This window comes from Ornithodoros turicata, chromosome 1 (genome assembly GCF_037126465.1).
Source record: "Ornithodoros turicata isolate Travis chromosome 1, ASM3712646v1, whole genome shotgun sequence".
Classification (NCBI taxonomy): Eukaryota; Metazoa; Arthropoda; class Arachnida; order Ixodida; family Argasidae; genus Ornithodoros; species Ornithodoros turicata.
In genome coordinates this window covers 27,845,615-27,873,453 of record NC_088201.1, presented here as the reverse complement: position 1 = coordinate 27,873,453, position 27,839 = coordinate 27,845,615, and the positions used below count along the sequence as shown (strand labels likewise).

The following is a 27,839-nucleotide window of genomic DNA, read 5'->3' as shown; positions in this document are numbered from 1 at the left end:
GGCAGGGAGAGCATTACACTGGTAAGACAGTTTGTGGTGCCACATAACAACATGAAAGACTTCTTCCAAGACGACATCTTAGACTTGCCACAGCCAATACGAGATTAAGGGCATACAAAGCATATGTGCTGTCTGTATTGGAGTACGCGTGTGTAATATGGGACCCTTACACGGTATCAAATGTGTCCAAATTAGAAGCTGTCCAGAGGAAAGCTCTGCGATTTGTTTTCAATAAGTATAGGAGGATGGACTCAGTCAGTGAGTTGTATGCTAGGGCCCGTTTGGACAAATTGGCCTCGCGTCGCTTGAAGCACCGTTTGAAATTTTTGTATCTGGCTGTTTATGGGCGATTAAAAATAGACTCTTCGCGATACCTACAGCCTTTCGCAGGAAGATGTACACACCAATCACGATCACGAATGTTGAAGCCTTTCAATGCTAAAAATGATTGTTTTAAGTATTCTTTTTTCCCCAAGAACAATTGTTGAGTGGAATGCGTTGCCTGAAACAGTGCTGAATAGTTCATCTGTAGAACAGTTTTCTACAGCTCTATCATTGATGTGTCCTGATGCTGCCCTTGCTTGATTCTGTGCTCACCCCTACTTAGGCTCATGAAATTGGGCCAGTAGTATGTGAAATAAATAAAAATAGAGGTAGCACTTCGGCTTATCTCAGGCCATTAAGAGAGACATTTTGGTACGCAATAGCACAATCACAAAATTTATTTAACATACCCACGTGAAGAGATATGTACAATGAATGACAATGATCAGAAATGTGCTGTGTAGCTCTCGATCTCGAGTAGGTCGTCCAGAATCTGCAATGTGACCAAAATATAGACAAACTCCAACAAAAGATTTATAACATAATGGATGACTGTTTCCCAAACCTGTGTAACAGATGTTCCAATTTTTTTGGAGAGTTCGTTTCGTTCCATGAATGAAAGGTGCATAAACTTCCAGATTAGCTCCCCATCCAGGATGTTCTTGTGGGGGTTTCCTAGGAGTTTCCTCTGAGACTGACATGTCCTGCAGTGCAAAGTGTGAGGAAAATGCTGTTTTGTACTACATACGTACACTGTGGTGAAATGCAGAAGCCACGAAGAGAAACTCAATGTGTTTTTTTTTTTTTTTCAACCCACGTAACTGCCTTAACTTCAAGAATACACAGTAGATCTTTAGGCACTAAAAAGACACATTTTAAGACACCTGTAGAGATATAAGTGGGCAGCTTCAACAACCACTGAGTGAATAGACAAACAATAAAGATGCTGACAAGAAAAAGAATGCCAATGGGTCATTCCATGACAAACGTCCCAGGCATTGCGCTCGACCATCCCCGATTTCTTTCAAATAAATTGTGGTTGATTGTTCCAATGCAGCCAATGTACTCCCAGCTTAGTTTTGCCAGAAAAAATTTTTTCGCGCCATGGCGAAGATTGCGATTTGACATGTAACCTACCTGGCGAAAAAAAATTCTAGCAAAATAGCTTTTGCGCGAATTCCAACCAAATCTCTTCTGAGTGAAGGCAAAGCATAATATTTTCGTGCCAAGACCAGTTGAAGGTTTATGGACACTTTTTATCGAGAGTTTATGCCCCGAGAAAACTGGAAAATTTCGGGAACTTTTAGAATTTTTTACGGAACTCTGCAATGTTTTCAGAGCTATTTAAACTGTTTAGCTCTGCTGTGTAGGAGGCATAGAACGTGTTAAAAATATTTTGAGGCGCGCAGACTTGGAAGAGTACGCAGAAAGAAATCATGTGAGACAAATTGCATTTGATAGTGTGCCCCTTGAACATTTATTTTACAAAGTTTCATCGAAACACTTTTTGTTTTAGCAGCGAAAAAAATTTTTGAACTTGACCACCCCCGCGCTCATCCGGCATTGCCCCTCAAGGCTGTTTCACCCGAAGACGCATCGCCGCCGCTACTGTCAAACGCATACGGGAGCTGTCCAAAGTTTTCGGGAAATATTTTTTCCGATTCGGGGGGTAAAAATCGGGGAAATCAACATGTGCTCTAAATTCATGCGAATTCAGGTTGAAAAACTTCCAATATGCTAAATACAGGGAGAAATCGGGCTCTATTATTCAAGGAAACTGTACTGGTTTGGTACAAACGGTGATGTAATTGTGTTTGCTGCCAAACAAGCTAGTGTGCATTCCTACAGATGTTTCAGTGAGGGCAATTTGCCGGGTAAAAATCGGGTTTCACCCTAAAGAGGCAACCTTCAATTCGGGGTGCAAATTCGGGGAAGAAACGGGTTAAATCCTAAAACTTCAGGCTCTAGTCATAACATGTCTGCCATGCAGCTGGTATGTGCTGCAACACATCAAGCTCTCATTCAGAGCAGCTACCTTTAGTTTGAACTCCGCTTTATTCGAACAAATTTTCGGCCCCCTTCGAATTGGAATTAACGGGACTGCACTGTATAACACTTCATAAACAAAACGTTTCAACATTACTAAACCTGTACCTGAATCCCTTAGGGTTCAGCCCTGCATAGTGAGGAATGTTTGTGACCAACACATTCTGAAGCATGAGCAGCCTACGGTAAGTTTTTTCCGGAACTGGAAGAATGTAGCCCAAGCTACCATCAAGGGTTGCTGGAATACAAAATATGACATTGACATGAAGCAGCCTTTTGAAATAGGTTGTTGAAACAAAGTTAACTACATAGTACATTGAATCTAAAATGACACTTGACAATACAGTAAATGACATTTGGGGGGCATGATCATGAGTGATACTAGAGAGGTGTGTCTATGGGATAAGTTTATCCACTTGAGTGTTCTTGAATGTGAGTGGAAATATCAGCACACAGCAGACACTGTTTAATGTCCAATGCAGACCTGTATCATGAAAAGAAGTACATAGTCTACCTCCAGAGTTAGGTTTGGATCTACAACCTTGGTCATTTTGCTGCTGCTCTGCTGAACACGCATAACTAAAGATATGTTGCGCAAAAATGAGTTCGCCCCCATGAACACTGGGTCTTGTGAAAGGGAGTTGGATGTCTACAGCATTGAATTACCACACTGAAGCTGTGTGCAGGATGCTAAACTGACATGCTGTCTGAACAATATGATATGATATGTTGATATGATATATCTGATACGTTATAGCTTCTAGAAAAAAAAAAAGTTTCATCTCAGAACCCGTGTAATCTTTTATGGCTATGACACCTTTTGAGTAATATCACAAATGACATGAAGCAACAAAGCCTGACAAATAACTACACAAGATGTTGTATGACCCTACACTTACCACCATGTGCTAAACTGTAATATGCAGTTAGACAGTTAGAAAAGAGATACTATAAAAAGAGATAAAAATGATGAGTTACGACACAATGACAGAGACTGACACATACATGCGTTTCAGGGCATGCTTGTGTCAGACTTTGTCATTGTGTCTTTGTTTTCACCCATCACTAAGGGTTTGCACTGTAGTGACAGTCTACAGCATTGGGCTTTGCCGGTCGGCAAAGCATGTAAACCTAGCTGCTTTAAAGGGGTTGTGAAACCATTTCCAAACTTTTAAAGGAATAACATTGTAAATATTGATTTATGTGTACTAAACATACACATCAAAATGCTATGTTTGTGTGATTCCGCGTTACGAAGTTATTGCACTCCGAAGGTCTCCCGCTGGGCTAGCTACTCTGTCACTCTCAACTCTTCACCTCCTCGCCCGTTTTGGAGTGACGCTTTATTGTGGAGAAAGGAAATTTCCATGACAATGCAGGCGGTTGTAAAGAGGGAGTCAGCGACCGGAGAATGGCCTTCGGTTTGGTGACTTTCAGGTACTTTAGGGAAGGTGCATGAATAAAATTTCATTTCCGTGTGTCTGCTGACGTCTCTCAGCGCAGTTTGGTGCCACCATTGATGATGGCTTGAAAGAATCCCAGTTTTAAAAACCCAACAGTTAAAAAGCTTTTCAAATGAACAATGTGCAACTTTGCGTGTCGAATCGATGGGCTACAATGTATGAAACGGAGCCATACATTTAGTGGGTTGCATGTGGTTTCTCAACCCCTTTAAGGAGATCAAGACCCTTACTGTTGACTAACACAGCCAACAGAAAGGCATGTGTGACGGCTGATATTTTCTCGAATTGGGTTGGCTGGATTCATAATTTGGGTGGGTGCAACATCGCTAACGATGTTGACAGCGTAGTGACTCATGAAATGAATGCACTCGCATGTAACAAGTTTTCTCCCCTGAGATGTTTTGGTGCTTACCTGTGCAAGTAAATATTTTGAAATATTAGTGACACTCATATTTCCGGCATCCTGTGACTGCGAACGTGCGGCAAGGCCTAGCGAGCCATACTGAGTCTCTGATGCAGCTAGTATCGGTTGCGAGTTCATCAAGCAGGAAGAGGGAACCCCTTCAGTTTGACCTCTGTTTTATTTGAACAGATCTTCAATCCCCTTCGAGTTCAAATTAGTGGAATTGCATACTACACAGCTTCAGTTTTCAGTGCCGAAAAGCAATACGAATTCAATTATTAGATGTCATATGCAGTGTTGGAGGTAACTCCTTTCTGTAACTCAGCTACTTTTTTTGGTAACTTCTAACTTAACTCGGTCTTTTTGAGCTCCAGTAACTTCTTGAGGAGCTCGTTCCTTCTTTTGGTAACTTTGTCAAAGTAATCTTGGGTAAGTTCCAAGTTCCTTTTGTTTGATTCTGGTATACAAATATTGCAAGCTGCGTAATCCCTCTCTAATGAGTAGGGCCCGGAATTTTAGGCATTTGCCTAAAAATGCCTATAAACGCCTAAATGCGACATTTTCAGGGTTGCTCGCCTTTTTGTCGACTCTATGGAATTGTAGCCTTTTTGAACATTTTTGGATGCCATAACAGCCCTTTTGTACAGGTGCAAGTGCGAGTGCACCTTTCAGTCTCATGCTGAGTGCTGCATTTTACTTTTCGTTTCTGCGTTTTGCACCTTTTATTATTATTATTATTATTATTATTATTATTATTATTATTATTATTATTTCTCTCTTTCTCTCGTTTCGTTTCATTCAGTACCTTGGTTGGCTAGAAAGGGTTCATGTATATTTGAACAAAATATTTGGCCTTTATTGGCCTTTCGAGATCTTTGAGGGCGGAGAACTAAAAGTAGTATTCAGCATCGCATGGTTCTACGCCACCTCTGCATTCGTGTACAAGTACTCAAAGCATGTACGGTACCGTAGCCTTTTTTCTTGGATGGAGCATTCTGAAGCACCGACAAAGTCAAACCGTCAACAAAGTCAAAGTCAAAGAGTGTACCGGATTAACATGCCTATTTTTGTATTTTATTGCCTATTTTGCTGTTTTTGAGGGCCTAATTGCCTGCCTATTTCCATCGCTTTTAGTGCCTAAATTTCCGGGCCCTACTAATGAGACAACAGCCACATGTGTGCCGTCGTATGTGCACGGCACGTCTGACTCCGCTTTCCTGTGGTTGCATGGTAAACACTGCAAATTTAATGGCGCTTTGTAAACGACAAGCTTTTGAAAGACTGAAGTACTACCTTCATTTAATTGTAAACAAACACATCAATTTGAATTCGAATTTTGCGTGACCTTCTCCACTGCGAAGTGCGCACTTTCTCAATATTGTGCCCTTCAGCCTACGCATAGATGTGTTTAAATACATGGTGTCCCAGAAAACGTGTCATTGAATTATAATAAAAAAACTACGCCACCTAGAGTCATGCGGTCAACGGCATTTGTTCTTATTAGGTTTTTGCCACCTTGTAAAGTTAATGTCATGTACGCCAAGTTTAATTATGTAAATATTTGCGAACTGAACTCGGAAATTTGCCAAGGGAAGGTCACTTTTTCACCCCATCAATATAAAGAGCGTGCCGAATTCACTCAAATTCATGATAATTCACAGTGATATTTACGAGCTATCCCATCGGAAAAAATAGCCGAATATCATGATTTTCAGAGCACCGGACCATAACGCGCGATGTCTTTTTGAGCGCAATCGCTCGCAGTCCGACGAAAGGAGGTTCCGAAGCCAGCCTACAGAGTGATAGTAGAAAAAGTAACAGTTCATAAAATTGGGAGAGGGAAAGTATTATCCCAGCGAAAGTCGGACGTGATAAGCCATGCCTGCGTTATCTCTTTCTGCGATACCGGGGTGGGCTGGGTTTCCAACCTCCTTTCGTCGGACTGACAAAGATTGCGCTGAAAAATTGATCGTGCGCTATTCTGTGCGACCTCCGTAGAGCTAGATGTTTGGCTATTTTTTTCGATGGGATAGCTCTTGAATATCCCTGTCAATTATCATTAATTTGAGTAAATTAGACACGCTCTTCACATTGGTGGGGTAAAAAAGTGGCGTTTATTAGGCAAATTTCCGACTTAAGCTCGCAAAAATTTACATAATTAAACTTACGTTACGCGACATCCACATGAGGAGGTGGCAAAAACCCAGTAAGAACAAATGCCATTGACCGCATGACTCTAGGTGGTGTAGTTTTTTTATTATAATTCAATGACACGTTTTCTGGGACACCCTGTATATTTTTTCCCACACTCAATATGTTCATGGAATTAAACTCCTGGTAGTAACAGGGCTCTTCCCACGAATAATTTTCTGTAGCATGCAAGCCTGCTCCTGCCTTAGCATTAACAAGGCTGCAACATGTATAAATAAATGAAATTTTGTTTTGGCCGTACATTAGAAGACTCAGATGACGTTCATCATAGCGTGGAGCAGTGTATTTATAATGACAGAGGGCCCTGTGTACTAAGATTAAAACAGCTCAGTTCTACAAAATGTGCGTAGAAGACAACTCATGGAACCGATAAACTTTCAATGCATGGTTTGTGCTCCGTTGAAAAACCTTATTACAGGATAAATTCCTCAAATGCCTCGCTAAAGAATCACAATCTTTTGTCACATCAAATACTGGCACAGTGTTCGTATAAATAAAAATATTTGCACAAAACGTCTTGCACCACCCGTTGTGAGATCAATATCTGAATTAATTATAAAAAGGTCAAGAATTAGAATTAAGTGTATATTAGGTAGCAAGTAACTTGAAAGTAACTCGTTACTTTTCCAAAGTAGCTTAGGAACTTCAAGTCCATTTTCATTACCTGTAACTTCGTTATAGTAACTTAGTTACATCTTTTGCAGAGTAACTTAACTAGTAACGAGTTTCTTTTGTTGAGTAACTTCCTCATCTCTGGTCATATGACAGGTAGCATACTGCAGCGCACATAACACATACAATACAAACATCATCTCATTGCATTATTTTACACTGAAAATATGAACAAAAAGAGGCTGTGCTCAGCACATGCTCTAGATTGCTAGTGGATATGGCCTGCGCAATAAGCACTGTTGAAAATTATTACTCACCAAACATCACAATTTGTCTGCCGTCAATGCTAGCAGCAAGGCGACGGTCTTGCTTGGGGAGATCTCCCAATCGACACTTGATACGAAACATGCTAGTGATGGCGGATCCAACGTGGAAGTCTCCTCTCCTCAGCAAGCGCTGACCTCCACAGCTTTCTCGTGATTCTGGCTGGTACATGTAGAGGAGCAGATTCTGCTCAGAGTCTGTAACTACAAAAGCAGAAGCTATGGTTATATCACAGTGCGTTGCACAGAAGTTGAAGACCATCTGAGTACAATCATCTATGGTACAGGTGGTGCAACAATACACTATACACCATAGGTAGGGCTTGTGCGTAACTTTTTGCATTATTCTCATTCAGGTGACAGTTGTAATAACTAGAAACTATATCAGAATAGGAAACCCACACATGAATAGCCAGGTAAATTACCAAAATAACCGTATGTAACACATGGACATAGCCCAATAGAAGCTATCTCTGATTGCTCTAAAATTGAAAAAAAAAAAAAAAAAAGCATGCCGCACGAACAATGGAAGACGACTTGGCTATCAGTGTCAAATTCCTCTGTAGCTCACAATACACACTATAAATCAGAGGAAATACTGTGATGTATGCCGCATTCTAAGAAAGATTAGCTATTGCTTGTATTCACCATACAGAGAAAGCAGTCATTTGACTTGTTGCACTCATATGAACATGCTTCCGATGCTGGAACTTCTTACTGAATAGCATTGCAGAAGCATTTAGGAAATCGAGGACACATTAGTGATGCCTCAGCTTCTTTTCACATGCACTTTTGTTCATTAAGCGACTTGCAATAACCCCCAAGAGGAAGTACAAAGTTACATGGAGCATCATGGGTACAGCCCTAGCGTTCCGCGAAATTTTGAATTTAACGGAGTTGCCCATGTCTCGCGGAACCTACTGTTTCCCTCAGAATCATTTGTTTTTTGCGGAATATTCTATATATGTTACAAAATTATGTAAGGATTTCAATCGATTTGTGACATTTTCGTGGGTTAAACCCAATCAGTCACGACTGCAATGCTTGACACATCTGACACTGCTGGCGCTTACATGGCTGAACGTGCCGCGCTGAAAGAAACTTTAATGACAGGAACACCCGGAGAGAAATTGTCAGAGTTGAGTCTAATTTTCTTTGCGCACTGACAAGTTACGAAAGGCTAGAAAAGCGTGCGGGACAAGTCGCTAAGTGATCTTGGGAGAACGCTGTCACATTTTTTTTTTTTCTCTTGACAGCAGAATCCCGCAGATTTGTAAATCCCACTTTGCAGAAATGTTAATTTTCTACTGCAGAAAGCTAGGGTCTTTGAGTTATGTTGCAGGCACTCCACAGTCCGATGTGCCTTTAACAAACGTGGAGTAATGTAGCACTTCTTTTAAAGCAGGTCACAGTGCAAGGGCCTACTGTTCATCGTCATTAAATTTGTGGTATTATGGGTCTAAGTACAAAATGTCAAGCATTCCAGAAACTCCACACTTTAAGAGTACACACACAAAAAAAAAATCATTAATAGATTACAAACCTGGAGAGTGGGAAGAACAAACTGGTATTTATGCGTCTCAATATTTAAAATCATAGCAGCTCAACAAGAGTGTATTTACAGTGACCTCTCTACACACAAGAGCAATATGAAATATTAAAGGAGTGACTATAACATCGCACCAATGTCATACTAGGTACGTTATCTTAATCTTTATTTTTTATGTCCATGAACAGCAGCTATAAAAATGAAATTACATGGAATACTCATCTATAAAAGCCAAGCTTGCAGACAAAAGGCAGAGTTAAATACTCTGCAGATAGTGAGTCATATTACGTAGTTGTGTGGTATTACACAAAATCTCATTTCCCATTCAGTTATGCCTTGTGACAACCTGCAACTTGCACATTCTTGTGCTACATCACATACATGATACATTAGCTGAGAGGCCAAGTAGTAGTATACATATATAATTAGGGCCTCCAAATTAATTGCTAATACGTACATGCAGTGTGAGTGTACAATAAATAGAGAATATATAACGTTCAGTATGCTATACCACACTGCTAGTTACTATACTACATCACTTTTCTATGACATGTTTCCTGCTATCCTCGTATTCCTGCGTGATATTATAGCACACATGCAGGGTTTGACTCAAAAAGCATGTGGATGTGAATTGTGGATGCAAATTCAGAAGAACTGAATTGAGATTAAAAACTTCATTCGGTAATCATAGTTTAAGTAGAGCAATACATTACAGGGGAAAAAAAGCTTAAACCTACCAAGGAAGCTCATCTGAGAGTTGTCAACAAAAAACTCCACTGCATACACCTCCAAGGGCCTCACATCCTGCACATGAGCACAAAGCATCGAATGACATAAACAGCAACACTGAATGTGTTTTACTTATGAGTGTCAAAAGAAGGGAATACTGGGTGCAGGGACTGCCAGATGACTGTGAAATGGGTCAACAACACTTGAAGATACTTGAAGCACCAGGAAGACATTGCAGCCACGACTGAGGTGGCAAACAAGTAGGGCCTGACTTTTTAGGGTTATACCCGATTACGCCCTATATTTACCCCCTGATTCAAACCAGCAAAAACAGTGTTTCACCCGATATTTCCCCGAAAACTGCTGCACCACAGGGATCCGAAGTCATCACAGCCAACATAGAACTTTGGAAAGTGTGTTGTAAATGCATAAATATGCTCATACAAACTGTCAAAACGGAGACCCTGCTGCCTCTTAGATGCATGGACTAAATACTGATACTCTGTCTACTGGTGTGTCACGCGTATATGCCGAGTAAACTGCAGATTTATACCTGATTCAGCCCGATTCAACCAGAATTGGGTTGAATCAGGTTCAGTGCAACCCGATTACACCTGAATTATTGAAGCAAAATATAACCCGATGTTGCTGAAAAATATATAACCCGAAAAAGTCAGGCCCTACAAATACGGTTCTGTTGTATGAAATGGAAGACACTCTTAGGCTGCCAAAAGAAAATGCAGATAAAACACATTTTAAAGCTTGCACCATGCAGTGCAAGGCTTTGACATAAATGTTGTTGTCGTCACCATTAGCAATTAGTCAAAATATAGTAGCCAAAAAATAAAATCAATTAAAAGCAGACCATCTTCAGACGCATACCATAAAAAGAATTGTACCCTGCCAGTTTTTAACAGGCTTTTAATGTCTTAAATGCCCTGGTGCTTCAAGCACAAAAATACTCTGAGGTACAAAGGAAAAGATGAACATATGTTGTTTGCCCTTGTTGGCAGAACAGCATTCTCGTAAGCAGCGTTGTTAGTAGGCATAGCTTGACTGAAAGGTGGAATGCTATGCAGCACCTCTACCAAATGTAAGGTGGATACAGGAGGCAGGGTCTTAATTGATATGTTTGAAAAACCTGTTTGCAGTCAGTCACCTCAAAAGAACCCAAAAATGATAAATATGATGGTGAAGATGATGATCACAATATGTATTTGTCAGATTTTCCAGCGCAGCCCCAGTGCTATTTTTTAAAACCAATTTTGCAACTAGTGGAAAAGGTGCAGTATGTGGCACCTTCTGTGCCTCTTCATGGTATTCCATGGCACGCTTAGGACTGAAGGCCTCAAAGCCCCAGCAGCTCCCTTCTGCTGTCACCCAAATGAGGTCTGTATTCCACCCACCCACAGAATAGAGAGATGGCTCCTGTTATGTTTGATGTGCTGCGTAGTGAAGTGATGATGTTCTTGTTGTCATAACAAAAGTTCAGAAGGTTATCAAAGGAACAAAACAAAACATTTCAAGTAGTCCACATCTGAAGTAAACATTTATTGGCTTAAGCGACAAATCACTGAGGACAAGTTTGACTTGCCACTGGGTAGCTTGCCCTCAGGTCTTTCTGATACTGTGTTTAGGTCAAGTTTGCTACATTCACTATTCAGATATGAATAGAGAGACCCACTCACCCTGCTGACAAGAGACAATGTTCTCGATGCTTCTTGATATCTCAGCAAAGAAACTGACTTGAAAACATCTCCGACTAGTATTAAATTCTTGACTGTCACCATGGAATGAATGTAGATCTGAGTGTCAATGAATGCCACACCCACAAGTTCATTGTCTTTCAGTTGCCAAATGTACATCTGCAATCATATCATTTATTTGTTTTTGTTAGTACCACAAATGTCTACAACATGTCTACAACAGTAAGTCATTAAAGGGGAGAAAGTCAACCCCCAGCAAACCTTCTGTCCAATGGCACTGAGAAGGAACCCAACCACTTGTGTGAGAGACGTTACAGGACCTTTCTGCTCTTTACTGTACACAATCTAGGATGGTAACAAAACAAGAACACATTCAGTTTTTTTTTTGTTTTGTTTTTGCTTCACTGGATAGTGCTTTTCGAACATAAATAACCTTATTTTATACTAAAAAACTGATACAACTTTGTTCCAGATCCAAGTAGTTAATTACCTACTGGAAAATAGACAATGTATATAAACAAATAAACCATGAAGCAAATGTGTTACCTTAATTTTGTTTTTTGTCAAGGGCTGACCAGGCTCAGGCACCACATCGATGATATCCAGGATTATGATCTGGACGAAACATCACAGTCAACCACTTTACTGCCCTTTCATTTCCTCGTGTAATTTTGCATCTTTTAGCTAATACGCACCCTTCCTCGACTTGTGACATCCTCCCCGTAGCAGTAGTTGGTACCTAAAGCCAGGTAACCTTTCATGCCAGAACTTGTGCCCTCAGAAGACAGCATGACATTCTTGAGGCAGGTGAGATGTTCCCAGTCATCAAGATCAACCTTAGTGTTAGGGATTGTGTCCCAACTCACAGGCGACACCAGTTGTAGAGAGAACTTGTCCATTACAGGGAATATGTAGCGACTATCTGAATGAGCAAAAACAGAAAAAATTATTTTAAAAACTCTAGATGCTACTTCCCTTATTATACTTTCTCTGCATGGCAGAAAGTCTTTTTTTTTTGCACTTAAAGTTTTGGGCACGGTGCACTTTTTAATCAAGTAGTGTATTACAACAAGCATCCTCCAGAATCAAATTAGGGTGGATGCAACAAGCAAAATAATCCTTGAGTGTCCTTCGCACTGCAAGGTACAGTAAAACATTATTAATTACTACTCAGTTATTAAATATACTGATTAACAGAAGTTTAACCCTAAAACACAAGGCCCTCAAAATCAAATATTTCCTGGAACAAAGAGTTAACAAAGTCCACTATATATATGTAAGATAATGAGTTACCTCGTTCTAGAAGTTCATATTCCTTCTCCTCCCCTGTGAAGCGAACAATTTGAGTGCACGGTTCTGGCTGACTGGTCACTACACAGAATGTCTTGCTATCCACATGGTAGTTGACAAAATGTGGAGTGCAGCGCAGTGGCACCTTCCGTACTGGCCAAGGCGAATCATACGTCAAGTGTGTGGGCAACGTACTGATTCGAAGTTCACCCTATCGTAATGAACATTCACATATGCAGGATGGGATGCATAAGGTTCAGCAGGATGCAAAAAAATATATACACAGTATATATATTACGGCGTTCAGACTTTGGTACTAAAACCAAATAACTAATATATTTATCAATCAATTTCAATAAGTGTTACTTTACAACATTTTTAAAAGTATTAGTTATCACCAAATTTCAATTTCATAAATTACTAGAATTAACACATTAATTATTGAAGAATTACAAAATTAAGCAATTAATTATGCACATCTTTTGAAAAACTCCCAAGTTCCATTTCTCCGAGTAATAACATGACCCTCATGCTAATGTTTTCCTTGTACGTGCCAATAGTATTTCTAAAAGATTTCAAGACAATATTATTGGTGTGAGAATATTTCTATATCACCGTTATCAGATATGCAGAGTGTGTCGCAATGGCTAACAGAGCATTGACATATTGACACAGCACTAAGCTGACATATTGTGCATCGTTTATGTGAAATCATTTTCAACTATTTGATTGATTTTGATTTGTTTTGTATCAAATTATTGATTTGTTCTATTTACGATGTACATTATGTCATCTGTCACATATACAGTCACATACACTGACCCTGACGCAAAGATTCCTTCGAAACTGAAACTGTAATGCATAAAGCTAGAAATTTTGATAAAGTTGGTCTTGACAATTATGACTAGTCAAACAAAGACTTCAGGTTGCTTATTTCCTACTAAATAAAATTATATTCATGCACAGAACAGACTTTCGTACAATAAATAACTAAAAATTAGTTCAGCAAGCTGCTCTTAATTAATGCTCTCGTATTTGTGTAAAATATGCACAGAGACGAAGATGCTTGGCAAATCATGCAAGCAAAAGCAAATGACAAGAGTGAGAAGGAAAAACATGTTGATTGTGGCTAATCCTTCTTTCACACATAACAGAGTTACCACAAACAGAAAAGAATATGTTAATGAACTAGCGACAATATTTACCTGTTTATTGAAGTGCAAGAAACCTTTGGGGCAGTTGACGTTGTGAAACGGAGCAAAGCAGTGAATAGGGCCATCAATAAACATGGGGTGGTAACGCAGTTCTCCTCGTGAGGTCATGAACAGCCAATATGGCCGGTTGCCGCACAAGAACACCTAAAGATTAGACACAGAAGTAAATAATATGCCTTCCAATACTTCATGCTTCTTCATGCTTCAAAACCTAGCAAGTCTGTAATTAGGGTTTCTCGTTTTCAGTGACTATATTTTCCCCCCGAGGCATTATGGGGTAGGGCATAGACTAGGTTATGAAGAAAGATTATCCTACTATCTCACGATGTTACAAGTAAATTCAAACTTGTATCACTGTAATTTGGATTTGCGCTCCTTTTTCCCACATTTTGGGAGGTCCCTAAATTGTAATCACCGAAAACGAGAAACCCTAGCAGTAATGCATAATGATGAGTAGAATGATGGTGACTTACACCTGAGTAGCCAGAAATATCACCAAAGGGCCTCAGCCACTGTTGATTCGTCATCAACTTCTCTTCCTCATTCTCAGGCTTCTGAGATCGGAACTTGCGAGTCCTCAAGATGATGTCGTGATTCAGCTGCAGCCACAAAATATAATTGGTACTTACTTAAAACAAAATGCAAAAGCCACACAGACTGTTCTCAGGTTGAGAACAGTGCTGGAAGACAAATACCCTTAATGTATGCAAGCGTTACATTGGATTCACAGAGATGACTCCGTATTTTACCTCCTTTTCAACAGGTGAGCATCCATTGAGTAGCTGATCAGAAATGAACTAAAAACAGCATAGACATGTTGCACTAAATGTCACAGGGGTCCAAGTAAAGTTCTCTATATCTGCTAATTCACTGTTACCAACATTACTGAACATCGATTTGATTTCCTTCACAAAACCAAAAAAAATATTGTTGACCAAAAAAGACAAAAGAGTGTTGTCAAATGTGAGCATTCACTCTACTGCGAAAGAATATTGCGTTCTTTGGTTGAATACAGTTTGCGCCACACATGGGTTGATGCTAATATGGCATAGTAACCATCTGTTTGGTAAGAGCAGGTTAAGTTACTCTAAAGAAGATACACTACTAATTTCTAATTTAAGTGTCCTTCCTCGTCCCAGACTGGCCAGACTGGCCTTGCACCTATCCATGCCATCTTTGTACGTACTGCAACCACAGCCTCACTACAGCTTAGGCAGGCCATGTGCCTGTCCCTCAGTCCCTCATTCCAAGTCCCTCATCCATGTGCAGTCCTCATTCTACTCTTTGAAACATCAATGGGGGCCCTAAACTGCAAACACTGCTATGGGTCCGAAAGAGGGTGATGTGGTTTCCCATGAATGACAGCGCTACTTCATTACTGATACACACTACACATAGGCTTCAGTTCTCTCAGCATCACCTGGAACTAAGCTCCATAGCACATATTATCATCGCCATGCATGGAGGGGAACTCTACAAGACTTACTGCAAGAACCACAGTAAATAGCCTTTTACTATGCATATTATTCACCCTTGTGTAGAAAGTAGGGAAAATGAAAGAAAGGAAGAAGACAAAAAGAAGGTATGGTGCATAGTTATTCTCTTGAAATTTAAATATAAGCCTGCTTTCTTGCATAAGACCGTTCTGGCCAAAGAAAAGGGATTTCTGTTGTTGTTGTTCCGTGTTAGCACCGCGAAGCAACTTTGGCTATGAGTGACGTACAAATGTGAACCGTCCGGCGGAAAGGTCCGCTGAGGTAGTATACTTCCTTCTTTCCAAGTCATCATCCATGATGAAACAAGCCTAAGCATGGGCTACATGAATTAGACAAACATACACAACAAACATTGAGCTTTGTTGTGCATGTTCGCCTAATTCGTGTAGCCCATGCTCAGGTTTGTTTTGTCATGGATTTTGTCCACCAGTTAGCATGCGTCTATGCTATTTTCCAAGTCACGTTTGCTGTGTAAATTGCAACATGAACAGTACAAATAGAACAAACAGTATGCTTTCATGCAAGCTGCTGAATGAGAGCTTTCTCTCTTGATGTGCTTATCTTTCTCCCATTCCCTTTCTCGTTTCCCTCCCACAATCATCTGCTTCTCCTCTCCCTTTTGGTCTCACTCAAGAATAGATGTCGCATGATCTGTATTAGTTGATCATAAGAAAACCATCACTCTCATACACATTTTGAGGTTGTGCACAGGGATGGTAAAAGCCGTGATAAAAGTATCCAATAACATGGCTGACCCCATATATGATTTGGACATAATTGAAATACTCACCATAGAGTGCACACACAGCCTTACTTATATATTTCACACGAATAAGAATTGTCTTAAGCTAGATGCTAAAATTTCACACAGAATTGCACTTGAGCTAATTTTCTTCTTTTTTTTTCATCTTTCAGGTTTCGTTATTCACTTGCCTTTTTGAACCTGAGTTTGAGATGGCCTTCCCTCTGAGTTTCATGAAAAGCAAAAGCTTCATAAATTAGCAATTCTTCATCCACTCGTGCCTGGAACAGAAAACATTGCAGTTTGAAAAGGTTCTATATTCCACAAGCTGTTGCACATCCATTTAAAAGTTTGTGTTGGGCGCCTTGCCAGAAATAACATAAAATGGGAAGAACCCATACCAATAGCAGTGGCCTAGAATGCTGAAGACCAAGACCCACGACAAGAATCTCATGCACTACAGGCATTGATTCATGAGCTTTGTCCTTATCTCCTGACCTGAAAAAGAACACAATATTTGTGCAGACAGTGGACTGTGATCTTTCTTGCATATCCTGTTCCACTACGACTATACAACCCAAAAAGAAGTTGCTCTCATGATCAAGTACTTACTTCATTGCTGAAGATGCTGTCACTTGCACAGAATCAACAAGTACTTTCTGCCCCATCGGAAAGTTCTTGACAAGAAAACAGAGTTTGTAATCGGGAAGAGAATAAATCTGAAAATAAAGAGCATCATCTCTTTTACACAGCATACAAGGCATGTTTTTCTAAAGTGTGTGCAGGCTTTATTGGGAAAGTTCTTCTACTATTTAAATTACTAAAAATATATGTAATGTTAATATTTATTTAGGAAAAGAGATAAGGCTAAAATGCTACACTTAGGTTGAGCACCATGATAAACAGTAACAAACATTTAATAAATCTGCTGTGCCATATCATTTGCAAAGAATACATTTTGGATGTTTTTTAACATGGTGTATTGCATTATCGGCAAGGCTTGAAACCTTACAAATTGAGGAAGTTTTGAAAACAAAAATCTACAGACATTGAGAAAAAAAATAATAAAAATTTGGCTCATCCATAGTAGTGTATTCCATCAAGCCTGCTCATAGGATAACTGATTATGGCGAAGATTCAATAAAGCCTACCTCCAGGACACCATTTTCCCTGGCAACAAACACCCAATAGCTAGGCTTCACTTCTTTTACTTCAAACACATTGCCCTTACTGCAATATAAAAACGTTAGAAAGCATGCTGTAAACTGAATTGTACTTCATGAGCTATGTGGCAAGCATAACCACTCACTTTGGTAATGCCTCCTTCACTGGTATCTGAGATGCCTCCCTCCCTAAGGGGTCATCTTCAGATTCACCATAGAGTAGCTCATCTTCGTCATCCAGAGTGCCACTAGAAAGTTAAGAGGTTGATGAAATAAAAGCAACAGATGAACCATGAAGCTGCGCACCACCGTGCAATGTTCCTCGCAATGTACCTGTATAGAGCAAGGTCTCTATAATAATTACTATCTATGGCCTCTATGAGGATGAATGAGTATTACACTCGATGGAAATTGGTTTTCTGAGGCTGGAACACCGAAGACACAAAGCCTCAAGTGAGTATTACACAGCACTTAATGTATAAAAATATTACTTTGCATGTGTAACAAATGCTTCATAATATCTCAGCACTAGCACATCTTTAGATCCCGTAACAATGATTGACGACAGTACTCACTTATGTACAACAAAGGACATTGCTACTCCACACAGATATTGCTGCTAAATCACTATGTGCCTAAGCTTAGCATTTCTCCAAACAAAAACCTTCCATACAAAACCAGCCTGCATATTGTACTACTCCGGAAAGAAACGTGACAGTGCGTTAAGGGGAGCCATGAATCAATGTCTACAGTGCATACGAGACCCCCTGAGGAATCACAGTTAGGGCTGTGCGAATAGTAAAAATGTCAAATACGAATATTGCAAATATGTATTTGACTTTGAATATCGAATTGGGAATCGAATTGAATATCGAATTGGGAATCTAATTGAATATCGAATTGGGAATCTAATTGAATATCGAATTGGGAATCTAATTGATTATCGAATTGGGAATCTAATTGATTATCGAATAATGACTTCAAGCAACCCTGTTTACTGCAATGTGCACATACAGCACATACAACCACATTTTGATAATTACAGAAAAAAATTACAGGACGGTTAAGACTGTGTAACGCGAATTTCAGCGGTAGCTGTTGTGTGTGGATGTTGACACTTTTATTGCTGATATATGCACAACTAACCCAGCCCACAGAGTGATAGTCAAAAAAGTCATAGTTCCTGAAATTGGGAGAGGAAAGGTATTATCCCAGAGGAAGCCGGATGCAATAAGCCATGCCTATGTTATCTCTTCGTACTATCACTCTGGGGGCTGGGTTTGTCACCTCCTTTCGTCGGGCTGGCAACTATTGCGCTGAAAAAGTCATTGAGCGCTATGCTCTTGGTGCCCTGAAAAGCATGATGTTCGGCTATTTTTTCCCGGTGGGATAGCTCCTCAATATCCCTGTCAATTATCATGAATTTGAGAAAAATTTGGCACGCTCCTCAGATTGGTGGGGTAAGAAAGTTACCTTTACTTGGCAAGTGTCAGAGTTCAGTTCGCAAAAATTTACAGAATAAACCTTACGTTACATGACATCAGTAGGTGGCAAAGACATAGTAAGAACAAATGCTGTTGACCGTATGATTCTAGGTGGTGTAGTTTTTTTAATTATAATTCAATGACACGTTTTCTGGGGCACCCAGTGCAGCATCTTTAACTCTAATTGGTTAGAATGAACACATGCAGATAAGCATACTTTGTGTATGGCTCAACCACTTCCTTTGCAGGAACTGAGCTCTTTTCTTGCTTTGCAGGCTCTTCTGGTTCCTGATACTGTGTTGTAAAAAGTCCACTCATGTCCTTGTACACACAAATGCTTAGTATCTTTGATTTCTGGAATGACATATCACAATAATGCTATGATAAACAACAAATAAAGCATAATAAAGTGTAAACACAGAACAGTTGACACAGGAAAGATGTAATAGTAGTCCTGAAAGGCTAACTGGTGAATTACTATATTCCTAATGCTTCACTCAAAATATTACCACCGGCCCCCTTCTATATCACTCCAAAAGCTGCAGTATTTACACCTTTCTGGTCACGGGCTAAAATTTGCCTCGAGGAGTTAAATAAGAGCTCTCTGACGATGCTGGCCATGAAAACTCTAAAGCACTAGCTGTGAAGTACAAATGAGACATAGAAGTACAATCAGTTACAGACAACGAGGTGAAAATTAAAGCCGAGAAATATGCTTAAATGACTGGGTTGCGATATTCAATACTGGCAATACAGAACAAATGTAATTTAAGGCAAGATATTTTACAAATTTGCAGAGCGTAAACTTGGTTGTATTGGCCCCAAAGCCTCTGTGATTCTCTATTCTTGCAGAAGACAGAATCCATGCTCTTACAGGAGGAGGGTGGATAGCCTAAATTAAATTATCTATATGTGATGACTCATACTAGAAGCACACAATTTCTTTGCAGCTGGTATCTTTGGCTACAGGCACCAACAGGCAGACGTTTGGCACTCATATTATATTTCCTTCCAGTTTCCAAACAGGTTTGAGAAAAATAGTTCATGTAGGTATAAGCAGCACGTGAGCTGAGAAGACAGACACAAAGACGAAAGACACAGGGACGTCCAAACGTCACGCGAAGATCGTGTTGGCCGTCCGTGGCCACTTTCTTCAACTGTTTTTGAAAATTTGACAGCGCAGTGACAATACACTGCACAGTGAAAATATTTTGTATGGTGACTCCTGATGGACAGCTTGACAGATGAGACGGGGTTTTGCGCCACGTTAAATGTCACCTCATTGCTCCGTTAAGTGTAGGCCACTACGTAATATGATTTTCTAAGCAATCCCAGTTGGGTTCTCAAGTAAAAGTTGTGATGGAGAGGATAGTTGGGCTTCTCGCGTCTGGTTTGTATTAAAATCTGCTATACCAGAATGCAAACTCTAAAACACCGAAGGATGGCACAGGTTTCTGTTGGAAATGCGTAACAGATGCATGTGCTTCATAGTTCTCTAAAGAAAAAGCTCACTTTATGTGCCAGATTTTGAGCTTTGGTGTAAAAGAGCTCATCAAATTAAAGATTGGGGTCAACAAAAACTGCACTATTATGCGTGAAACTTTAGGGTTGAGCACCATTTGGTGGACACTTGTGTGCTAAGTAATATCTTATAAAAAGGAGACTACATATTTCTTTTTATGTTTTGTGTGGCACACTGTGAGGGTAAACGTACTGGAAAATGCATCAGTTGAGTATAAAAGCATGCTGTATTACCACGGCGGTGAGCTGCGGCCGCAGCACGGCAAGGCGACAGCCCGTGGAAGCAGGATCACCACGAAGAGTAAGGTGGATTACGAGCCCATCTCGGCTACGAATCAGCACATGTGGGTCTGCTAAAGATCCTGTGACAATAGGAGAACCCACGTCCAAAGGAATGTGTTGCAGCTGCCTAGTTCCATCCAGCAGTCGTACTCCCATTGGACAAACCTACGAATATGATGGCTCGATATTATAACACTGTGAATTAAGTACACTAGATCCTCAGTAACCTACAACTTTGAAGAACCCCAAAATCGTTTACTGGTACTTTGAATAGAGGGGTTGCGACACTTAGTCCCAAGTTCTGCCGGTTAAATGTGGAAGACAATTACTTGCATCGATGTGAACCTGCCTTCCAATTTTTACGGCAAAGAGGGTAGTAGACGCACAGAAAATTGGCCCTGCAAATACCAAAACTCATCTGGCTCTAACATCACTGCATGTGTCTCCACTAGTGAGGCAGTGTTGAGGAGGTCATGTGCTTGTGAGAACCAATGGGAATGGCCATAGCCCTTACACCTCTGATGTCAGAGCTTCATGTGCACGTTTTGAGGGGTTTGTATCTCATTCGGTACGACTAGTAGAAAAATAATTATGTTTTCCTGCCTACTCTGCACTACAATGCATGCATGATGTAAAGAGCCACGTTTATCAAAGTGTCACAACCCCTTTAATGAAATGGAGTTATTATCAGGCCGAATATCTGTTGCAACAGTCTCAACTTGCATTTCAGTGAACTTTGACTTTTGTAAATCAAAACTGTTGCAATATAAATTTTCAAGGCCACATCAGTCTTCATCCTTTCTCCGTACATGAAATACAGCAATAGAAAAACAAAATGGACAAGCACCTGAAGCACATAACTACGTCCATCCCCACCAAGGTTGCCAGCAAATACAGTGGGTGACTGTGTGCTGAATCCACTGTGATCCAGCTCATTGATCTCTTGTCCAGTTTGTAGAATCTACAAGTAAAGCATTCAGTAGAACACTGTGACAAACTTCGAACTCCATGAGACTTCAGGCAATATACTGCATATTTCTGTAATGAGGTTCTTGAAATGATTCTTTAATGAATTTAATGATTCATGCCCACAATAATTTTAACTTTTATCTAAATAGGCTTTGACTTGCAGAAATTTGGCTACGATTGGCTATATTCTTGGATTAGTAGACTACGAATTTTATCTGCAATCATGGCAGTGAGAGTGCACATTATAAACAGACCTGTCTGTTTTCAGGTTTTATGAAAATCTGGGGTAAATCTGGGGGAAAAGACCAATTTCTCGCACCTCAAGTTTACTATATCTATCTCTGACTTTTCCTATCTCTTCAAAAAGATTTATGAAAAGGTTTAGTTATGACTAACACATATTAAAACCATTAAAGTTTGATCAACAGCTACATATTTACTTCCTAACTTTTTGTAACTGGCTCTAGCTATGTGGTACTGTGGTATCACTTGTGCGTGTCACGAGGTAAGTGTATGTAGCAGGGAGGATGTATGTGTTTTATTAAGGTGTTTATACCATTCCAAACCTGTCCAAGTTATTCATCATTCAGCTGTGCGACGAGATCATGGCTCTCAAAAGCATACCTCACACCTAATCTTATAAAGCCTGTTCATTTGGTGATGCAACTAGACACAGAAAAATCTTGGATACAAAATAATCTCAAATTGCAGCTAGACCAAGCTCGCACACAAATGTAATGTCCCGTGTAATGTCACATCTGTGCACATTAACCTTATAGAAGGATTAATGAGACATGCTCAGTGTGTTCTCCTGCTTGTGCTATTTCTGCAACAAACGGATCTTTATCTTCTCATAGCCGCATTCTACAAAACTACTTGGCTGAGAATGATTAGGTAAGACCACAAGGGTTGATCATGGGCATGCAAATACGGAGATATGCTCACTGATGCATGTGATATGATACATGTTCACCTGGGTATGTACGTGGGGTGTACAAGTCAAACCGGGACTTTTCATTTTTTGCAAAAGTACAATGAACTTACAGGCGAGAAATTAGTTTTATTTTTCAACGTAATCTACAGCTGCACTAATGCACTTGTCCCAGCGTTTCACGGGAGCTTGGATGCCAGCAGCGTAGAAATCCTGACCGGCACGTAGCAGCCATGATCGGACCGCATTCTTGACCTCGTCGCAGCTGAAGTGGCAGCCCCCAAGGAACGCCTTCAGTGGCCCGAAGAAATTGAAATCGCTGGGGGCGAGGTATGAACTGTAAGGGGGATGTGGCAGCAACTCCCAGCCAAGTTCCCGTAAGGTGCGTGTCGTGAGATGCGCGGTATGTGGGCGTGCATTGTCCTGTAGGAGGAGGACTCCTTTGGTGATGAAGCCCGGCTGCTTTTGTTTCAGCGCCTTATGCACATCCCTGAGAACCTGACAGTAATATGCACTATTGATCGCACTATATGCACCATTGATATCGAGACATGTTATCCGTCGGTCCTTGAGGATCAGGCGCTCCACAAGTTGGATGTTCTCAGGAACTCTGAAACTGGGCTCTGAACCGCCCCGGCCGGGATCGTCCTGCACTGATGTACGGCAGTCTCGGAACCGTTTGCACCATTCAAATGCTTTGCTGCGGCTAAGTCTATAGTGGCCATACTAAGCCTGAAGTATTCTGTGAATTTCAGATGACCTTACGCCTTCATTCACGAGAAACTTCATGACAATTCGCTGTTCGACGTGCACGCTCACCTCGCTGTCGGCCATCTTGTCCAGCACGTGTCTTCTGTTTTGCACAAACTTTGGACCACCACGTGGTGAACGCGGAGGCCTGTCGCGTGTGAAAATGACGAAAAAGAAGTAGCACGAACCATTTGTACACTCAGGAGACAGAAAGTCCGGGTTTGACTTGAACACCCCTCGTAGGTACAGATGCACATGCAGATCTAACAGACACGGATAAATCCCGATGCAGGCATGATTTCGCTTACTTGAACACAATTCCAGTAATAAATACGATAATTTGAACCAGCTATCAGTTCCATGTGCTCACCATGCTGCTGTCAGTCCTGCTAAGAATAAGGTAAGAATGGGTATTTATCAAAGGTGCTGATTCTCCAGTCTTTTCTTCTGTTCCTTGGTCTGGGCTTTCCTTCTTCTCCTGATAATGACCAACAATTGACAATGACATGGACTTCCAAATCCAAAACATGAGTGTGATTAACCAGAAATGAAAATTTGAAAATTAATGCTTAGCATCACTGATATGTCAATTCACAACACCACATAAATCCAACAGCATATTCAGTTCCTTACAACAGGAGAGATGGCATGTAGAAAAAGCATCATAGAAAGTTTTATGTCAGTATTCCCAACAGTAAGATGGGAAAAGTGATAATAATAAAAGTGATAATAATTGCATATCTTGGAGATCAGGAACTCTCTGTCGTCATCAACAGGTCCAAGTCTGAGACGTCCGGGATATATTATGGGGTTTTTCAGGGCTCTGTCCTGGGGCCCCTTTTGTTTTTAATATATATTAACGATATAACGGAAGGCATCACATCCAAAATTAAGTTGTTTGCGGACGACTGTTTGTTGTATAGAGAGATCCATGGTCCTGATGATAGTACTGTTTTACAGAGAGACATTGATAGGACATATACTTGGTCCAATCCCTGGCAACTTCCAGTTAATTTAGATAAATGCAAGGTAATGTCGTTTACTAGAAGTTCATTATCCACACCATACTTGCTTAATGACAAATATTTACGCAGAGTGAACGAGTACAAATATTTGGGTGTAGTTTTTTCCAGCAACTTTACCTGGAACAATCACATAACATTAATAACTAACAAAGCTAGTCGCACACTTCAAATGCTGGTGCGGAACTTTAAGGATGTTGCCTGAAATGTAAAAGAGGTCCTCTATTCTACATTTGTAAGGCCAATATTGGAATACACCTGCGTTGTGTGGGACACTCGTTCCCTAGCGAATATTAGTAAAATCGAAAAAATACAGAACAATGCAGATATATCTGTTCTCTCACGGCTTAGATACGGTGACAATGTCACTGAAATGAGGGCTATGCTGGGATGGGAACTCATGAGTATTCGGAGGAGAAACCTCAGACTCAAGTTTTTTTTATAGCATGTATCATAATATGAGTGTATTGCATTGACATCATTACTTATTTCCTCCAACATATGTCTCAGCGAGATTAGACCACCGCAGGAAAGTAAGAGAATATGTTTGTAGAACCGATGTCTTCAAATACCCTTTTTTTTTCCATAGTCGATTTCCCAGTGGAATAGGTTGCCAGAACACGTTGTGAATTCAACTGACCATAACGAGTTCTACATTAATTTGTGTTCATTGTGAATTGTTACATTGTATGTCACGTGGGCTTTTGCCCACATTCATGGCGGTTTTTTGTGGGAGTGCCTTTAAATGCATTGCACTGCAATTAACAGGAGTATTATCCTGAGATTTCCTTTCTTTTTCTTTGTCTGTGTAACCAGCCCCCCTACTGTAATGCCTCTGCGATGGAGGTAAAAATAAATAAATAAAATATAAAAAAAAGACAATACACTAGTGCTCAAAATCTAAAGGGTTTCTGCCTTTCCAGGTGTCCACTTTCCACCAAGCATGGCAGATACATTCACTAGCTCCCACTGACACAATATGCAGACAAAACATTAAGGTGCCAGCACTGCTACGCTCAAAATATAATAATGCTGACATTCCCGTGAAGCAAACAAGCATCCATGTGTTCCCTCCAGTGGCTGCTGCCATGTCCCTGGACATGCGCCCTGTAAGCCTCATCCTGTTCTACATGGAATAAGAAGTCAGTCCACTTTGGCCATGGCTACTTGTGGACGAGCATGCCGAGAGCATTAACGAACATCCTCTTCCTCCTGGAAGTTTCTTCACAGCCTAGAGACAACGCCCACACGACACCCCCGTTGTGATTGGCCCACGTCAAAATGCCTAATAACTCTAGCTCCTGTTATGCCATAGAAGTAGACACATTGCATCATAGAAAACTGCAAGAAAGTGCCAAGCAACACACATTATCTGTGAACCTGAGAAGGCAGGTGTGGCCTTTACATGGATGGCAGTAACATGTTAATCTCTTACTGCAGTGGTGCTGCCACTTTTATGTTTTGTCCCTGACATTGTGTCCCTAGAAGCTACAGAATGTATCTGCAAAGATTGGCACAAAATGGATGTCTGGAAGAGTGAAAAGTCTCAAATCCCTTAGCACACGAACACCACTGCGGTACATCAGTTACTACAGCTACAAAGGGCTACATGAAAAGCAGCCTTACCTCGGGCTTCCTAGCACAAGGTCCCATAACAGTCCACATATCCACACATCCAGGGAGTTCAAACGTGGTGACTACTTGGGGCCGAATACTCCTCTGAAATTGGAAAGTTAAAGATAGAGTCTCCTGGAGCCTTATGAAGGTAACATAAACACAGAGAACACAGACAATGATCCGGACAGCACAAGACTTCTGCCTCGGACTTGTATGGCCCAAGACTCGTGAGTCTTGTGCAGTCCGGATCGCTCTCTGTGTTCTCTGTTTATGTTACCTTCACCAGACTCAAGGAGATGTTGCCGCTATTGAATCTAGACCAGCTCGCTTCCACACTTCTATTTTGTTCATGGAAAGTTAAGATTTACAAAGAATAGCAAACTAAATTAGTACGTCCCTCACCTGCATGATCACTTGTGTTACAAAGGAAGTGTAATTGCTTCAGCGTTTATATCAACAAACATACCACACGTTTCACTTGACATATGAAATAAACTTTTTCAAGGGATGGTACCATGAAGTGAAACCCACTCAGAATGTTATTTGCAAATGTCTGGCCGTGTTCAGCTCTCCATTAGATCACTTCAATAAGCAACACGAGGAGGACCTGCCCCTTACATTTTTTTCTTACAGGTGCCATAAATAATGACAGTGACGATACAGCCATATAGTGGTGCCTTCTCAAACACTGCTGATGAACCATAATAATGTAGAAAGAAGGAAGTCACTGAAAAGGTTAGCCAGCTGTAGGACTGGAATCCACATCTTCTGGATCTTCTGGCAGAGCCCCGGACCGGTAATCCAGAAGATGTAGGTTCAAGTCCTACAGCTGGCTAACCTTTTCAGTGACTTCCTTCTTTCATTGTTCTTAGGCACTTGGGGCTTTGTGTGTTGTCCTTCTGTGTTCCAGCCTCAGAACATCACTTTCCATCATGTAATAATGTTGTCTATGTGGTGCTGTGACAGCATTTGGGCAACACATATATTTCCCAAGGAGCTTCAACTATGGCATTTTCAAAGAGCTACTAATTCATTTCCAAAAGTAGGAAATGAACAGAATGTGGATGGATTAAAGCAGGATGTCGAACCGAAAAGTTTACGGGTTCAGTTCAGGTTCAGAGATTGTGTTTCGGTTCAGTTCCAGAGCACAGAAATAACTGTTCAAACTGGTTTATTCAGGTTCGTAATGGTTCAGTGCACTGTAGAAAAAGTTGTGTCTAACATTCTCTGGTAATCCGCTGGAGTGTATGGAACAGGATGCAAGCTTTCCCACGAACACATTAAGTAAACTGGTTTTGACATCAAGTATAGATTTATTTAAGATATGCATGATGAGCTGATGACAACACAAGCAAAAGAAGTAAGAAATGTTAGTAAAATAAGGAGTACATCTTTGATTACTTAGTATAGCACCTACTTTTTGTGGTGCCCAGGTCACCACAGGCTAACAGTAGGTGAATCAAGGTCGCAAAGATACGAAAACAAGCTTTGTACTGGGGCCTCACCCAAACACAAAGACACAAAGTGCATGACCAAAACGATTACGAGCATCGTGTACCACATTCACATGTAGATTGAATTTTCAATAACATTTGCAGCATATGAGGGAGTTTTAGCCCTCGACTATGATTTCCTTCACACCTTTCATATCATACTTTGTCCAAGCACATTGCAAAAAAACAAAAAACAAAAAAAAAAAAAAACATTACACTGAACCATTTCCCGAACCGGTTTGGAGCAGTACTTTTCATTAGTTCAGGTTCAGGTTCAGTTCCAAGATGGCAAAAAAAATAGTGTTTCAGTTCGGTTTTGGTTCCGGAAAAAATAGCGGTTCAGTTTCGGTGTTCGGTTTGGTTCTGGTGTGATACTCTGGATTAAAGAGAACAGGGAGATTCCTAAAAAATATTCTTGTTGACGAATCAAACTGTTATAGGTATGAAAGATGCACGTGAATTGATTGCAGCATGGGGATAGAGATAATTGTGCTTGCCA

At 40.5% G+C, this 27,839-nt stretch overlaps 1 protein-coding gene across 1 annotated transcript in view; it reads right to left on the bottom strand.

Moving 5' to 3' along the window:
• Window positions 1-704: 704 nt before the first annotated feature.
• LOC135377767 (cleavage and polyadenylation specificity factor subunit 1-like) overlaps window positions 705-27,839 on the bottom strand; it is a 34,660-nt gene continuing 7,525 nt past the window's right edge. Inside the window, exons 15-36 of the mRNA XM_064610424.1 lie at window positions 25,857-25,949; window positions 23,579-23,686; window positions 21,406-21,519; window positions 20,511-20,723; window positions 18,973-19,109; window positions 17,418-17,519; window positions 17,260-17,338; window positions 16,721-16,827; window positions 16,510-16,606; window positions 16,300-16,389; window positions 14,344-14,469; window positions 13,862-14,014; window positions 12,660-12,867; window positions 12,062-12,288; window positions 11,913-11,981; window positions 11,628-11,711; window positions 11,349-11,525; window positions 9,669-9,735; window positions 7,377-7,586; window positions 2,479-2,608; window positions 890-1,028; window positions 705-817 (exon numbers count right to left, since the gene is read on the bottom strand). Coding sequence (XP_064466494.1) covers window positions 770-817; window positions 890-1,028; window positions 2,479-2,608; window positions 7,377-7,586; window positions 9,669-9,735; window positions 11,349-11,525; window positions 11,628-11,711; window positions 11,913-11,981; window positions 12,062-12,288; window positions 12,660-12,867; window positions 13,862-14,014; window positions 14,344-14,469; window positions 16,300-16,389; window positions 16,510-16,606; window positions 16,721-16,827; window positions 17,260-17,338; window positions 17,418-17,519; window positions 18,973-19,109; window positions 20,511-20,723; window positions 21,406-21,519; window positions 23,579-23,686; window positions 25,857-25,949 — 2,778 coding nt within the window. The 3' untranslated portion in view covers window positions 705-769. The remainder of the gene's footprint in view (window positions 818-889; window positions 1,029-2,478; window positions 2,609-7,376; window positions 7,587-9,668; window positions 9,736-11,348; window positions 11,526-11,627; window positions 11,712-11,912; window positions 11,982-12,061; window positions 12,289-12,659; window positions 12,868-13,861; window positions 14,015-14,343; window positions 14,470-16,299; window positions 16,390-16,509; window positions 16,607-16,720; window positions 16,828-17,259; window positions 17,339-17,417; window positions 17,520-18,972; window positions 19,110-20,510; window positions 20,724-21,405; window positions 21,520-23,578; window positions 23,687-25,856; window positions 25,950-27,839) is intronic.